This window comes from Eurosta solidaginis, chromosome X, assembly GCF_040869045.1.
Source record: "Eurosta solidaginis isolate ZX-2024a chromosome X, ASM4086904v1, whole genome shotgun sequence".
Taxonomy (NCBI): Eukaryota; Metazoa; Arthropoda; class Insecta; order Diptera; family Tephritidae; genus Eurosta; species Eurosta solidaginis.
Genome location: NC_090324.1, coordinates 129,469,476 through 129,487,964, shown reverse-complemented (window position 1 = coordinate 129,487,964; position 18,489 = coordinate 129,469,476). Strand labels below are relative to the sequence as shown.

The window sequence follows — 18,489 nt, the reverse complement described above, 5'->3', positions numbered from 1 at the left end:
AATATTTTATAATTTAGGAACCACGGGATTTTCGGGATCTTGTATTGTAATTAATACCGGGATTTAGATATTCTTTTGATTTCACAAAGTTAACCTACGAAAGTGCACAATATTATTTGGGATAACCTCTTCTGCATCAAATCATAAGGGTTAAAATTAATTCAGAAATAAATAGGTTTCAAACTTCGTTGCATAATATTTTCAATTCAAACTAACAATCACATATTTTGAAAAAAAAAGTAATATACATTGTATAATAAGACCATAATTTCTTAAAACCATTTAATCTATTGTGATCAGATAAGTCAAAGAAATTTCATAATATCCTACTTATGTGTATGTTCTGCTTTTAATACTAAGCAACAATCAAAAACTTCAAAAAGTATTCCTTCATTCAAAAAAGTACTACTACTATAAGCTTGTATGTATTCGTATGTATATGTATGTGCGCATACTAAATTAATATTGAATTAGGTAAGCTTTAAAAAGCGATTTTCTGACGGCACTTCATGTTTCTTAAGAAATTTGGAGTCCCGAAAATGCTAGAATTTGTCTTAAAAGTGAACTCTCTGAATTTACATCGTTAGCATGCATGTTTAGGCAATTGTCAATTAAAAATTAAAAATGTATTCAAAAAATTTTACACACCAAGCGAACCAGTAGGAAATGAGTGCATTTATGGCAAAGTTTCTCCAAGCCTATTTAGTGGGGATTTCCTTTATTTCTTATTGTTACTACTTAATAATGTAAAAACCACTAAATTTGTACACAAAATTATGATTTTTCGGACAATATTTTATTAAATGAGGACGCAAACTTGCGGGAGAGCTGCTAAAATCATGTATTATTTATTCCACAAAAGAATACAAACATGTCCAAGAGTGGGGAAAGGGTTTTACAAGTTGGTTTTATAAATTTTACCCTTAAATTGAACAATTGAAGTCTAAAGGGCCTATTACTCATACTTAGCATAGACTTGACTTGACTTGAAAACTGTCCTGTTAAATGAACATTGCATGTTACTGATTACTCAAAACTTAGCAACACTTAACTTGACTTAGAAGTCTGTTGAATTTTGATTTTCTATGTAAGTTCTAAGTGACGTTTACATTTTGAGATGCCATTTGTTTATTTCCATTTCATTTTGACATTTTGTCATACAAATTGACATTTAAGTCAAAAAGTGGAGTATAATCGTGGCTGAGTTGCCAAGTTTAGGCCAAATCAAGTCAAGTATATGCTAAGTATCAGTAATGGGCCCTTAAGCACTTCCGCAGTATTACTATAACAATTTTTTTTGCATACTGACACATTAATTCTGTTTAACCGTTTCCCCAACATTGTTTTTTTTTTTTTCAGAAAAATATTCGTACTTATTCTCAGTACTAAGAAGTTGTTTTAATGATATAAACCAAAGTAGAAAATTATGATTGTTAGTGTACGTTTTGGATTTAAGTTTTTATTACTTTATTTTTAAATGATCCCATCAAGCAAATTGAGCATTTTATAAAATTCTCTTTTGAACAAAAAGTGTTTAAAACGGAAAGAGTTTTTTTTAACATTTTTTTTTATGAACGTTGTGACAGCGCACTGCCTTCAAATCGTCCAACGAAACCAGGCTAATCCTGTTCATGCCGAGTCGTTGGAAGGCAATGGTTTGTTAACCGTCATAAATACAATTCCAAGCATTTCCCTACGACTAGCAAGGAAATCTCTTAAGGAGAAAATTAAGAATTATTTTTGGACTGATTCTAGTCGATCAATATGAACCTGGTAGTTCGGGTTCCAAATTATTCCACCGTATTCTAATATCGGCCTGAACTATGTTGTAAAAAGAGCTTTAGTAACGTACGGGTCGCTGAATTCTTTATACCATCGCTTTACAAACGCCAGAACACGTCTAGCCTTATTAACAGTTGCATTAATATGAAGGTTGAAGTTAAGTTTACTATACGTATAAAGGTCTATAAAACTGTATACCTCTTCTGTGTTGATTATAACTGGTAAAGAGTGTAGGAAGCTGGCTCGAGTAATCTACATAAATCTGCATTTTTAAGTTTATGTGGCATATAGTTGATGGTGCATCAACTGAGCAATGTGTCCAAATCTGATTGTAAAAGAGACATTTCTTCGCTTGACGCATAGGATAAAAAAATTTGTCCATCTTCATGTGCAAGAGAAAAACTAATTATTATTATTAACTTATTTATTTGCGCGAAATCCAAAATTTTCTTACTACCATATTTTTGGAAAAGACACGGCGATATATATTATATGAGGAATAAAGTTTCCAATTGGGTAGGTAGCCCAATATTGTGCTTATGTCATTAATACAATTTTTTTATTTTTATATATTTTTTTGTTTATTACAATAGAAAAAACATCGCCTTCCAGATACAGTGTAGCATTTTCAATAAACATTAAATATAAATAAAAAAGCCTATAGCCAGCTAACGTGATTAAAAGTACAATATAGTTACGCTATTAATAACAAATCATGTTTTTGTCATGCGAATTTCATCTTTTTATATAAACAAATTTTCAAAAAGCCTTCAAAACGATACAGGCCATATTTTTCATTAAAAAAACTGGCCAATTTTGATACCATTAGCTGCCAAAACTTTCTAAACTTTCTAAAGTATTGCAGGGGCTCCGAGAAAACAAAAAAAAATCGTTTTTATAAATTATAATCTGTACAAAATCCCCCTTTCTCTTTGGTCTTGATCCCGCTTATGCATTTATTTGTACCAAACGCAACGGGAAGCTTAGTCAATGCACAGAGATATCACACCCCCAGATCTAGTGGAAATTAACTATCACATCTTGGTTTATTTTATGCTACGCACACAATGCCAAAGACTTTGTAAATCGGAAACATGGCTTTTTTAAGTTTCAGAGTATCTTTTTTGTAATCACAGAATTATTATTATTATTTTTTTATTACGGCTCTCTTAAACATAACTTACATCTATTTTACAATGTTTATAATTGTATTCTGGGCTATGCAATCTAGAATAGTTACATCTGTGTCCTACCGTAGAGTACTATGGATGGGAGGTCATGAGATCATGCGAACAAAGTGTTATGCTAGTGTAGTATGTAGGCATTTTACGCATGTTAGTAAAGCGCGAAGGCAACAAGTGCACGGCCATGCACTGAGTTAATCGAGTGATGCGTTTCAGTATGTGCTTCGGCAACCTTTTTTGTATGCGTACAAGAGCTTGGAAGTCTTGGCGCTACATAGCAGAATAGTTTCGCTACACTTCTATCGATGTTATGGAAACCCGCCTGTCCAGCACTAAATTGGTAGTGTTCTGCAATAATTGTACAATTCTTGTTTAAATTTATTGGAATGACATGATTTAATATCATTTGGTAGTTCATTATAGGATTTAAGACCTTTATAATACAGATCACATTTGTCTGCTTCAGTTTTAAAAGCCGCCAGATCAAAATAATTTTTATTACGCGAATTTACAGAGTGCATATCTTTTACATATTCAAGTTACTTATGCATGGCGAAATAGACAAGGGGTTTAAAATTATAAAATGTAAAGTCACTGATTAGCAAAGTTAACCATATCAAGAAATGTTGAAATAAATATATTGCAAATGCAAGCTTATATCTGCAAGTGTAATAGTCTCGAGGTCTGAGAATATATATTTGGAGAAGATCAAAAAATGCCGGGCCTTTGAATAATACAATCACATTTTATGTGTTTTTTATATAAAGAGGAACACTGTGCACAACTATTTGACGTCTACCGTTTCAGGTTTTTAAACGCATTTTTCTCCACCTTCACTGCACTTTAACACAAAAAAGCACTTCATTATATTCCTTATTTATGTGGCAATTGATTTCTTCTTAACTTTTAAAAAAATAATGCTTATTTTTGTAGAAAATACCAAAATACAGTTTTACAATATAAAATGTCAAAACATTGAGTCAGAGTTACCGTCGCTATTGAATGCGAGAACCCCATTTGGGATTTATGATTGGAAATTATTTTATTGGAAATAATATTTTATTCCAATTATGTTTTATGAATAACTAACCCATTTATACGTGCTTCTTATTTATTTCAATCAGAATTGAAGCATGCAAAATTGAATCTCATTCATTTGGGGCAAAATTCCCCGAATAAAACTTTTTAGAATCAAACATAATGTTTTAAATGAAATATGGCAGCCCGGTTATTTATAGCTAGTTTGATACCTTCAAACCAATCACAGATATGTTAGCCATTAAAAGTACGAAAGTATCAACCCTGAAAACGGATATTTCACTGGAACTGGATGAAAAGTGATTGCAGTCAACAAATTTTGCAATCACTCGTGAGTGGGAGTGCTCTCGATGCATTCACAATCAAGCTGAATGCTTTTTTTACAGTCATGCAATCACTAACGGAATTTTTGAATGGAAAAAATGAAATCGCATTCAAACTTGGCTTATATATTTGAAATCACCCAATCATATTTGTAAAATGAATCAATCTTTGATTCATTTTACAGCTCTGATATATAGTATATATATATATTTTTTTGCGATTTCGGCCCCATTTTAACAGCTAGAAGCTTCAAATTTCACCAAATGCTTACGTGTATAGCATATATTGCCGTCTGAAAAACTCATTGAGATCGGTGGTATACATAGTATATATCTCATACAACCGATTGTTCAGATAAGAAACTTTGCGCAATTTCTTCCCAATTTTAACAGCTAGAAGCTTCAAATTTCACCAAATGCTTACGTGTATAGTATATATTGTTGTCTGAAAAAATCATTGAGATCGGCGCTATATATAGTATATATCTCATACAACCGATTGTTCAGATAAGAAACTTTGCGCAATTTCTGCCCCATTTCAACAGCTAGAAGCTTCAAATTTCACCAAATGCTTACGAATATAGCATATATTTTTGTTTGAAAAAATCATAGAGATCGGTGGTATATATATTATATACTTCATATAAACTGTTACGTTTACGCATATATTTTTGAAATACGTGATTCGTAGTCATAGTTTTTACATTCAGACCACAAAAAACGTGAAGCTTTGCATCTTCACACAAAGTTCCTACCTATTTTTATACCTTTCATGAAAACGAAATGGTATATTAATTTCGTCACGAAACCCAAAACTGTATGTCCTTAAAGGAAAATAGACAGACCCACCATTAAGTATACCGAAATAATCAGGTTGAAGAGCTGAGTTGATTTAGCCATGTCCGTCTGTCCGTCTGTCCGTCTGTCTGTTTGTATGCAAACTACTCCCTCAATTTTTGAGATATCTTGATAAAATATGGTGAGCGGGTGTATTTGGGTGTCCGATTAGACATTTGTCGGAACCGGCCGGATCGGACCACTATAGCATATATCCTCCATACAACCGATTTTTCAGAAAAAGAGGATTTTTGTAATATCTTACTCAATTTAACAGATTGAAGCTTCAAACTTCACTATATAATTTCGTATATTGCACATATTGTTGCCTGAAAAAATTAATGAGATCGGTCGTATATATTGTTACGAATATTAGCAAAACTGAGGAGTGCTGCCATCTCCAGGCCGATGCTAAGCAGTGACGTGAATTCACATCAATAATTCAATCATTATGTATCTACATAAACGAATCAATAATTGCGTCTACACATATGTACACATTCCGACGAGCAACATTTACATACAAGGCAGCGAGAGATGAGATGTCACACACAGATGAATTTACTTATACGCTTATGTGTGTGCGGGAGACTGTAAACTACAAACTCACATTTGTACATCTGAGAAGCGCTAAAAAGTAGACAATTGTAAACAAGTAGAAACTATATGAGAACTATACACACACGAATATAGTTGGTAAGTTCTGGAAATGGAAGAGCCTAGAAGTATGCAGCGTAAACTATAAAAGCGGGGCAGGCGAGTAAGAAGAATTCAGTTTGAGTTGAGTAATCAATCAGTTATTGATTAAGCACGCGATCTGGCGGCCAATAGTAGAGTTCAATTTGAATTATCAATCAGTTTGGTTATTAAGCCAGCGAGTAGCAAAGTATAAGTGTCATTGTGAAGTACTTTAATAAAGGCCATTTTCCATTATTCAATATTGGAGTTATTTATTCAACAGTTTAGTGATTCGAACTTAGCAGAGGATTGCAAATAAGAGGATTTGCAAGTAAATTCGTTACAATATAGTATATATCCCCCACAACCGCTTGTTCAGATAAGAAACTTTTCGTAATTGCTGCCCTATTTTAAGAGCTAGAGGCTTCAAATTTCAACGAATGCTTACGTAAATAGCATATATTGTTGTCTGAAAAAATCATACAGATCGGTGGTATATATAGTATATATATGGTGGTATATATAGTATATATATATAGTATATATATATAGTATATATATATATTTTCGCAATTTTAGCTCCATTTTAACAACGAGAAGCTTCAAATTTCACTGAATGCTTACGCATATGGCATATATTGTTGTCTGAGAAAATCATAGAGATCGGTTGTATATATAGTATATATCTCATACAACCGATTGTTCAGATAAGAAACTTTTCGCAATTTCTACCCCATTTTAACAGCTATAAGCTTCAAATTTCACCGATTGCTTACTTATATAGTAGATATTGTTGTGTCAAAAAATCATAGAGGTCGGTGATATATATAATATATATATGATGGTATATATAGTATATATATATAGTATATATATATTTTTATAACTTTCATGAAAATGAAATGGTATATTAATTTCGTCACGAAACCCAAAATTGTAAGTCCTTAAAGGAAAATAGATAGACCCACTATTAAGTATATTGAAATAATCAGGTTGAAGAGCTGAGTTGATTTAGCCATGTCCGTCTGTCTGTTTGTATGCAAACTAGTCCCTCAATTTTTGAGATATCTTGATAAAATTTGGTGAGCGGGTGTATTTGGGTGTCCGATTAGACATTTGTCGGAACCGGCCGGATCGGACCACTATAGCATATATCCTCCATACAACCGATTTTTCAGAAAAAGAGGATTTTTGTAATATCTTACTCAATTTAACAGATTGAAGCTTCAAACTTCACCATATAATTTCGTATATTGCACATATTGTTGCCTGAAAAAATTAATGAGAGCGGTCATATATATAGTATATATCCCCAAAACCGATTGTTCAGATAAGAAACTTTTCGTAATTGCTGCCCTATTTTAAGAGCTAGAGGCTTCAAATTTCAACGAATGCTTACGAATATAGAATATATATTGTTGTCTGAAAAAATCAAACAGATCGGTGGTATATATAGTATATATATGGTGGTATATAGTATATATATGGTGGTATATATAGTATATATATATAGTATATATATATATTTTCGCAATTTTAGCCCCATTTTAACAGCTAGAAGCCTCAAATTTAACCGAATGCTTACGTATATGGCATATATTGTTGTCTGAAAAAATCATTGAGATCGGTGGTATATATAGTATATATCTCATACAACCGATTGTTCAGATAAGAAACTTTTCGCAATTTCTACTCTATTTTAAGAGCTATAAACTTCAAATTTCACCGATTGATTACGTATATAGTGTATATTGTTGTGTCAAAAAATCATAGAGATCGGTGATATATATAATATATATATGATGGTATATATAGTATATATATATATTTTTTTTGCGATTTCTTCCCCATTTTAACAGCTAGAAGCTTCAAATCTCACCAAATGCTTACGTATATAGCATATATTGATGTCTGAAAAAATCATAGAAATCGGTGGTATATATATAATATACTTCATATAAACTGTCATTTTTGCCCCTTTTTTACGGATAGAAGCTTCAAAATTCATCAAATTTCATCAAATAGTTACGTTTGCCCATATATTTTTGAAATACGTGATTCGTAGTCATAGTTTTTACATTCAGACCACAAAAAACTTGAAGCTTTGAATCCTCAAACAAAGTACCTACCTATTTTTTATTTTATATTTATCTTAAAAATCGTTTAGATATGTTCAAATTTCACCAAATGTTTACGTGTATAGCATATATTGTTGTCTGAAAAAATCATAGAGACCGGTGGCATATATAATCTCATACAACCGATTGTTCAGATAAGAAACTTTGCGCAATTACTTCCCCATTTTAACAGCTAGAAGCTTCAAATTTCACCAAATGCTTACGTATATAGCATATATTGATGTCTGAAAAAATCATATAGATCGGTGGTACATATATTATATACCCCATATAAACTGTATTTTTTTGCCCCTTTTTTACGGCTAGAAGCTTCAAAATTCATAAAATTTCATCAAATAGTTACGTTTACGTCATATATTGTTGAAATACATGATTCGTAGTCATAGTTTTTACACGCATACCACCTGAAACTTTGCATCCTCACACAAAGTACCTACCTATTTTTATACCTTTCATGAAAATGAAATGGTATATTAATTTCGTCACGAAACCCAAAATTATAAGTCCTTAAAGGAAAATAGATAGACCCACCATTAAGTATACCGAAATAATCAGGTTGAAGAGCTGAGTTGATTTAGCCATGTCCGTCTGTCCGTCTCTCTGTTTGTATACAAACTAGTCCCTCAGTTTTTGAGATATCTTGATAAAATTTCGTGAGCAGGTGTATTTGGGTGTCCGATTAGACATTTGTCGGAACCGGCCGGATCGGACCACTATAGCATATATCCTCCATACAACCGATTTTTCAGAAAAAAGAGGATTTTTGTAATATCTTACTCAATTTAACAGATTGAAGCTTCAAACTTCACCATATATTTTCGTATATTGCACATATTGTTGCCTGAAAAAATTGATGAGATCGGTCGTATATATAGTATATATCCCCCACAACCGATTTTTCAGATAAGAAACTTTTCGTAATTACTGCCCTATTTTAAGAGCTAGAGGCTTCAAATTTCAACGAATGCTTACGTATATAGCATATATTGTTGTCTGAAAAAATCATACAGATCGGTGATATATATAGTACATATATGGTGGTATATATAGTATACATATATAGTATATATATATATATATATATTTTCGCAATTTTAGCCCCATTTTAAAAGCTAGAAGCTTCAAATTTCACCGAACGCTTACGTATATGGCATATATTGTTGTCTGAAAAAATCATAGAGATCGGTTGTATATATAGTATATATCTCATACAACCGATTGTTCAGATAAGAAACTTTTCGCAATTTCTACTCTATTTTAAGAGCTATAAACTTCAAATTTCACCGATTGATTACGTATATAGTGTATATTGTTGTGTCAAAAAATCATAGAGATCGGTGATATATATAATATATATATGATGGTATATATAGTATATATATATATTTTTTTTGCGATTTCTTCCCCATTTTAACAGCTAGAAGCTTCAAATCTCACCAAATGCTTACGTGTATAGCATATATTGATGTCTGAAAAAATCATTGAGATCGGGTGTATACATAGTATATATCTCATACAACCGATTGTTCAGATAAGAAACTTTGCGCTATTTCTGCCCCGTTTTAACAGCTAGAAGCTTCAAATTTCACCAAATGCTTACGTATATAGCATATAATGTTGTCTGAAAAAATCATAGAGATCGGTGGTATATATATTATATACTTCATACAAACTTTCATTTTTGCCCCTTTTTTACGGATAGAAGCTTCAAAATTCATCAAGTTTCATAAAACAGTTACGTTTGCTTCATATATTTTTGAAATACGTGATTCGTAGTCGCAGTTTTTACATGCAGACCACAAAAAATGTGAAGATTGGCATCCTCACACAAAGTACCTACCTATTTTTATACCTTTCATGAAAATGAAATGGTATATTAATTTCGTCACGAAACCCAAAATTATAAGTCCTTAAAGGAAAATAGATAGACCCACCATTAAGTATACCGAAATAATCAGAATGAAGAGCTGAGTTGATTTAGCCATGTCCGTCTGTCTGTCTGTCCGTCTGACCGTCTGTCTGTTTGTATGCAAACTAGTCCCTCAATTTTTGAGATATCTTGATAAAATTTAGTGAGCAGGTGTATTTGGGTGTCCGATTAGACATTTCTCGGAACCGGCCGGATCGGACCACTATAGCATATATCCTCCATACAACCGATTTTTCAGAAAAAAGAGGATTTTTGTAATATCTTACTTTTAACAGATTGAAGCTTCAAACTTCACCATATACTTTCGTATATTGCACATATTGTTGCCTGAAAAAATTGATGAGATCGGTCGTATATATAGTATATATCCCCCACAACCGATTGTTCAGATAAGAAACTTTTCGTAATTACTGCCCTATTTTAAGAGCTAGAGGCTTCAAGTTTCAACGAATGCTTCCGTATATAGCATATATTGTTGTCTGAAAAGATCATACAGATCGGTGGTATATATAGTATATATATGGTGGTATATATAGTATATATATATAGTATATATATATATTTTCGCAATTTTAGCTCCATTTTACAAGCTAGAAGATTCAAATTTCAACGAACGCTTACGTATATGGCATATATTGTTGTCTGAAAAAATCATAGAGATCGGTTGTATATATAGTATATATCTCATACAACCGATTGTTCAATAAGAAACTTTTCGCAATTTCTACCCCATTTTAACAGCTATAAGCTTCAAATTTCACCGACTGCTTACGTATATAGTATATATTGTTGTGTCAAAAAATCATAGAGATCGGTGATATATATAATATATATATGATGGTATATATAGTAGGTATATATATAGTATATATATATTTTTTTTTTTGCGATTTCGGCCCCATTTTAACAGCTAGAAGCTTCAAATTTCACCAAATGCTTACGTGTATAGCATGTATTGATGTCTGAAAAAATCATTGAGATCGGGTGTATACATAGTATATATCTCATAAACCGATTGTTCAGATAAGAAACATTGTGCAATTTCTGCCCCGTTTTAACAGCTAGAAGCTTCAAATTTCACCAAGTGCTTACGTGTATAGTATATATTGTTGTCTGAAAAATCATTGAGATAGGTGGTATATATAGTATATATCTCATACAACCGATTGTTCAGATAAGAAACTTTGCGCAATTTCTGCCCCGTTTTAACAGCTATTAGCTTCAAATTTCACCAGTAGCATATATTGTTGTCTGAAAAAATCATAGAGATCGGTGGTACATATATTATATACCCCATATAAACTGTATTTTTTTGCCCCTTTTTTACGGCTAGAAGGTTCAAAATTCATAACATTTCATCAAATAGTTACGTTTACGTCATATATTATTGAAATACGTGATTCGTAGTCATAGTTTTTACACGCAGACCACAAAAAACCTGAAACTTTGCATCCTCACACAAAGTACCTACCTATTTTTTATTTTATATTTATCTTAAAAATCGTTTAGGTATGTAGATCTGTTCACTAGATATTTCTAATCTTATACATCCGATTATTCGGAGATTACGAACGGGAAAAGATTATTGTTCAGCCCCATTCATGAAAGGTATGAAGCCTTCGGCATAGCCGAAGACAGTCCCGTCCTTACTTGTTCATTTTATATTTATCTTAAAAATCGTTTAGGTATGTAGATCTGTTCACTATATATTTCTTATCTTATACATCCGATTATTCGGAGATTACGAATGGGATAAGATTATTGTTCAGCCCCATTCATGAAAGGTATGAAGTCTTCGGCACAGTCCGGTCCTTACTCGTTTAGTTTAAGATTGTAAGACCTACACATAATCTTCTACACCCTACAGCCCTGCGCTTGAACCCACGCCTCTCCCGCTTGGCCGATCATGTGCACCTCTCGCCTTAGCTTAATCTCGCCCAGTCTAATTGGGAAGTCTACGGAGCAAGCTTCAAGGGAATCTCCCGTTTTAGCTAGTGCATCTGCTTTTTCATTCCCATCTATTCCCATATGCCCCCGGACCCAATATATATGTAGGCTTCTCCCTGTCCCGGTTCTGCTTGCACTCTAACCCCAGAGACTGCTTGCACTCTAACATGCATTTAGTCTAAATTTTAGATGCTGTGCTTTGCGGGATTATTGCCTTAATTGCTACTTGACTGTCAATATAAAGTTAAAACTGTTGCAACTTAAGCTATTATCTTACAGTGTTTCTACTGCTTTGGTTACGACTAGGAAAACGCTACAGTAATCCGGCAGCTTGTAGGATCTCTTTATTTCCGGATCAGAACAGTATACCGCACACTACTGTGGAACCTTCTGTGTACACATGTATCGCCTCGTCCCCATTTGAGCACCCTTGCGCCAACCGTCCACCTCTATTGTGGACTTAAGATCACCCTCGAAGCGCAGATAGGGAATCAGGTAGTCTGTTCGTCTTGTGATTGATGACGCTATACTACTATGGCTGTATGGTCGGCCCTCAGGCTGCCCCGAGGCACCGAGCCTGGTTGCAGTTGTTAACGCTATGTTCTTTTCTACCAGGTCTACAGGTGGAGTGTGCAGAATAGCATACAGTGCAGCCGTCGGAGTTGTTTTTAGGTCTCCGTAATGCTGAACTCTGCATACCCCCTCTAATTTTTTGAGGTAGGTTGTTTTTTGTGTGGCTTTCCACCAAACAAGAACTCCATAGTATAGAACAGGACTTACAATCGCTGTAAAAAACCCAATAAGAAAGAGAGGGCGATATGCCCACGTACACCCCAGCATTCTTTTACATGCATAAAGAGCCGTTGAGGCCTTCTTCACCCTCTCCTCCACGTTCAGCTTCCATGACAGCTTACTGTCTAGGATGATTCCTGGATATTTTGTGCAAGGTTTCTCCTGTAGTGTCACCCCTCCTAACTAAGGCCTGGTCCAGTTTGGGACCTTGTACCTCTTTGTAAACAAGACCATATCCGTCTTCTCCGCGTTTGCTTTCAACCCGACATTAGATACCCAGGTATGAGTATCCCAAAGCGCCCGATCCATCAAATCTAAGCTAATCGTTGGAAGGCACTATCCACTTATCACAATTGCAACGTCATCTGCGTAAGCCGTAAGTTTTACGGGTCCCTAATCGAATAGCCTGAACAGTTGGTTGATGACCAGCGTCCACAGCAGAGCTGATAGCACCCCTCTCTGCAGCGTGCCCCTGCCCACTGATTTCGTGGCCTCGTACAATTCCTGTTGTGATATAATCTTCTTGATAATAAACTTTAATATTGTTTGATGCCGCAAAGTCAATTTAAGATATCACTAATTATTTGACCTGGAAATATATTATGGACTGTTTCTTTTATTGGCACAGCTTACGAAAAAGGCTAAATTCAACTTTGCTCCTTTCTTCACGATAGCTGAACCAGTATTTAACCGATTAAAATCATTAAAAGAGAAGCAAAGTACATGTTTTAAATAGGCTAATTTTATTCAGGTGCCATTTTCACGGAAGACGAACGCGATAGCAGTGTTGATCATTCATTTAAGTATGCTGTATATCGAATTAATAAGGACAATATGCTATTGTCCAATACTCAACTTATTTACGATATTGAGTATGCATCTCATGAAGATTCCTTTCGAGCAACAAAAAAGGTTTGTCGTCAACTAGAGTCTGGAGTTCAAGTGATTTTCGGACCGTCGGATCCATTTCTGTCGACCCATGTACAATCTATATGCGAGTCCTTTGATGTCCCACATATCAAGACCCGAATTGATTATGGCGCAGGTATTAAAAAGTTGTTTATAAACCTTTATCCACCGCAAAGTCTTATGAATCTGGCTCATATTGATATGATGAAATTTTTGAATTGGACCAAGTGCGCCATCATCTATGAGGATGAGTACGGTATGTATGAAAATACGCATGAATTAAGTATAGATTAAATTAACTTCCAATTTCATAAGGCCTGTTTAATCCACAAAACCTCTACCACTCGACATTGGATATGCCAACTGAAATGTATATTCGCCAGGCAACCCCGGACTCTTATCGAGAAGTTCTTCGAAGCGTACGTCAAAAAGAAATTTTTAAAGTCATTGTAGATACAAAGCCAACAAATATAAATCATTTTTTTCGTGCGGTAATATATACATGATTAGCAACTACTTAACTTGGTTAATATTTTAAAATGGTTCCAGGTACTTCAACTACAGATGAATGACCATCGTTACCACTACATGTTTACAACATTTGTAAGTTATAATTTATTGTTAAGTTGCTGTGGTATATTGTAAATTTTTGTTTGAATATTGTTCCTTTAGTTCAAGGCACCATTCCTCAGTTATTGCAAGTATATTGCTGTAACCTAGCAAACTTATAAAACATATATTTTGGGGACAAATTTTTAACGGTTTATATAGAGTATGTAAAAGAAGAGGCATTGGATTTCAAAAACCGTCCCTCGTTCAAACCCTCAAAAAGGAATTACACACTTTCTATAAGCAAAAATGTCGGAGTACAGGAATGACAGTTTCAATTATACTTTCAGAAATTTATAATCTTCAGTGAAAATCAGAGAGCTAAATCCTGACAATTCATCTGCCCTTATAATGGATGAAATGTCATCTACAAGCGCTGTGAATTTGACTAGTCCTCTGTCAAATCGCCAAAGCAAATGGTTGCTGACCAGTGTCCACAGACCTGGAAGGCTTCATGTGGCTATACCAAATCGTTCCCGAGATGGTCGGGCTAGTACCTTTATGGTGCTTGTTACCGGAACGTACCGGATCTGTATCCGGAAAAGGACCATCAACAAAGATAACACTCCCCAAGGCCTTTGGAAAGTGCCCTTATCGCTGCAACGACAACAACAACAACAAAACTAACACAGTTCATTGTTCGCGTGGGAAACAAGTATGTTTCAGGATTTCGAGGGAAAGATTAACACATTTCAGTTGTTCGAGTGGAAGCCTCTTGTTCCCGTGGAAACTAGCACGTTTCAGTTGTTCGCGCACAAGAATAACACCTTTTAGTTGTAGGCGTGGAAGACTAATACGTTTCACTGGTTCGCGTGGAAGACTAACAAATTACACCTGTTCGCGTGGAGGACACATTTCAGTTGCTCACAGCGTGGAAGACTAGCACGTTTCACTTCTAAGCAAATATTTGCGAATATTTTTTGCAAAGTTATGTTAAAAATATATTGTTATAAATCTGGACTTAAGCTTTTTTTAATGAACTGTCTTAATTTTCCTCCTGTAACAGCGAAAACTGCGACCTTGTAACTGATGTTCAGAAAGTACTTAGATTGTGGAGGGAACACTTCTCTGCTCTCCTAAATGGAGACAGTGATTTACCGCACAGGGATGACGAACTCGATCCCGAAATCGATGATGATGGAATAAATGTCCCCCGATTATGACGAAGTCAGAATAGCAGTAACCAGATTGAAAATCCACAAGGCCGCGGGTGCTGATGGATTGCCTGCGGAACTATTCAAATACGGTGACGAGGAGTTGGTAAGGCGCATGCATCAGCTTCTTCGTAAAATTGGGCGGACGAGTGCATTCCCGACGATTGCAGTGTAAGTGTTCTTTTCCAAGTCCACAAGAAGGAGGATACTGCAAACTGATCGAACTATCGCGGAATCAGCCTTCTTAATATCGCATATAAATAAGGTCCTGTCAAGTGTATTGTGCAAAGATTTAAGCCCACTGTGAATAGGCTGATTGGAAGTTATCAGTGCGGTTTCAGACCTGTAAATCTACCATCGTCCAGATTTTCACAATGCGCCAAGTCTTGAAAAAAACCCGAAAATAATCGACAAATCTTCGAAAGATTTATGGACCTATACGCGTTGCCGATGGCGAATACCGAAGAATATTTAACGATGAGCTGTGCGAGTTTACGCAGACATCAATATAGTCCAGTGAATTAAAACGCAATGGCTGCGCTGGCTAGGCCATGTTATGCGAATGACAGATGACGCTCCGGCCAAGAAAGTGTTTTCTATCGGAACCCGCCTATGGAAGCAGAGGTAGAGGGCGGCCCCCACTCCGCTGGAAGGACCAAGTGGAAAACGATTTAAACTCCCTTGGCGTGAACAATTGGCGCCAGTTGGCAGAGAGAAGGAGCGATTGTCGCGCCTTGTTTGACAGCCATAACCGTTTAAACGGTTAAGCGCCAATTAAGTAAGTAAGTGTTAATTTTCCACACGAGCAGGCGAAATGAGTTAGTTTTGCACGCGAACAGCTAAAACGTGTTAGTCTTCCACTCTAGCAAATCAAATGTGTTAGTTTTCCACGCGAACTAGTGAAACGTGCTAGTCTTCCACGGGAATAACTGAAACGTCGTAATATTCCATTGGACCGACGATCTATACACATATTAATCTTTGTAGGTCTTTGTGTAGAAAATATGTCAGCACTCCTCCCTTTCGGCAACTTTTGTCAGCTCAAAATCTTCCGTTACCTGCCCTGTTGTTGTTGTTGTTGTTGTAGCGATAACGTTGCTCCCCGAAGGCTTTGGGGAGTGTTATCGATGTGACGGTCCTTTGCCGGATACAAATCCGGTGCGCTCCGGTGCCATAGCACCATTAAGGTGCTAGCCCGACCATCTCGGGAACGATTTATGTGGCCACATTAAACCTTCAGGCCATTCCTTCCCTCCCTACCTCCAAGTTCCATGAGGAGCTTGGGGCCGCCAGGGCCTCGTCTGTTAGTGAAACAGGATTCGCCGCGGATAGGTGAGGTTGACAATTGGGTTTGGAGAAGCTATATATTGCGCTGGCAACCTGAAAGGTTGCGCTACACAGCCCCTTGAATCTGGTATTTTAGTCGCCTCTTACGACAGGCATACCTACCGCGGGTATATTCTGATCCCCTAACCCGCTGAGGGCGTTACCTGCCCTCTAAGAAGACTGTAACATGATGTCTTCCACTTCCAACAAATACGCCTCTACAACTATGCGCACCTCACTTGCCGCTACTTCCAGGTTCTAGAAGTCGCTTTCTACCTTACTGGTTAGCAGATTGTGATAGTTTTTATACTCGCCATTGAGCTTTCCGCATCCAAAATGTCATTGCGGCTATGCCTTCGTCATTTTCCGCTACTTTTATGTTTCTTAAGTCCTTTGCTACCTCCCCAGCTTTTAGCGTATTGGGGTTGTTGTCCTAAAGACTCTTCTTTTAAAGACGTATGTAAATACTTTTGCCACCCCAAGACATTCTCCCAAGCTGTGGATACAACAAATCCTCGGATTTCCTAGTAAATTGGGGCCAGTACCCCCTGCGCTGGTCGAGATTGATGAAGCACCTTTCAATCCAGTGTTGGCATGTCGGGGTTTTGAAGCTGAAACATTTTGGGGATCAGTGCTCGCACCACCACTTTCACCCTTGCGCCTTTTATAGTATGGATTAACTTCGCGAAGCCATTTTAAAGTCCTGATATTTGTGCCGGTTATCAGTTTTACCCCATTGTACCACCAAACAGTTTCGAAGGCTAGAAGCGGTTGATTTGGTTCATTATGCATCATTTTGATCATGATACAAATCAGCTGCAATTTAGCAGAGCACCGGAGTTTAAGGGAAAACTGGCGATTGATCGGTACCTCCCTTTAGCTTATTAAACTTTTCGTGTTTACTTTGTTAAAGGTAGTGATTCAAAAGAAATTTCAATACAATAACAATTCATTTACTGAATACTATGACTTAAATGTAACAGTATAAATAAAGTGCAATCCAAGTAACGCTTATTAAAGTGGTACCTATTATGACTGAAGTTTTAAAAGTTCTGAATAAAACATTTATGGAATGAAATTTAGTAATTACTTAAATGATAACCTTATGACGTGTTGGAACCGACGATATTCCATGATTGATCAAAAAAGAAGAGCGGCGTATTTATAAAAGAACTATGTCACTGGATGGCAGCTCTAATGTTGATTGGAAGTGGTGGATGTTTCCATACAGTCCAGTCTATTTTAGGCGCAGGGTTGTAAGAGCACAATTCATACAACTGGTAAGTTGACCAAATGCTATTTACGGAATGGATGTTCACCATTGGAATGGAATATTATTGAAGTGAGCACAAGTCACTAAAACATGGCGGACTCTTGCACCTGTGCATGTCTAAACCTTTGGAAACTATTCCCAGTTCGAGAGCTTGATTGAAGCCAGCTTATACGTGCATAACATCCTATTTCGGTATGCGTTGACATGATTGCTGGTAGATATACTATCATCATAATGATGGATTTGTCTATTTTGATGCATGGTGGTTTGTACAACTTTGTAAAAATTGATGATAGTACGACTGAAGGATGGCTTTAATCCCAGCCGATTTGGTTTGATGTGGTTTTTTTGGATGATGATAATCAATTCTAGTAAAATTAAATTTCTGTAGTAGATATTAGGGTAAGTAATGTTTTAAAGCATAGTATTAAGATGATAAATGATCTAGGAGTTAAAGTGAACACAGAACCGAGAGTATTTCGGTATTATTTTTAATACGATGTTTTTTAAAGAGTTATGGATCTCAATTCCAACAGTTTCGCTAGCCGTGCTATAATTCGGCATTTTAC

At 35.6% G+C, this 18,489-nt stretch overlaps 1 protein-coding gene across 1 annotated transcript in view; it reads left to right on the top strand.

Annotated features, from left to right (window-relative positions):
* Positions 1–18,489, top strand: part of LOC137235148 (glutamate receptor ionotropic, kainate 1-like) — a 2,828,327-nt gene that overhangs the window by 1,548,841 nt on the left and 1,260,997 nt on the right. The window contains exons 5-7 of the mRNA XM_067758305.1: positions 13,401–13,814; positions 13,874–14,049; positions 14,108–14,161. Coding sequence (XP_067614406.1) covers positions 13,401–13,814; positions 13,874–14,049; positions 14,108–14,161 — 644 coding nt within the window. The remainder of the gene's footprint in view (positions 1–13,400; positions 13,815–13,873; positions 14,050–14,107; positions 14,162–18,489) is intronic.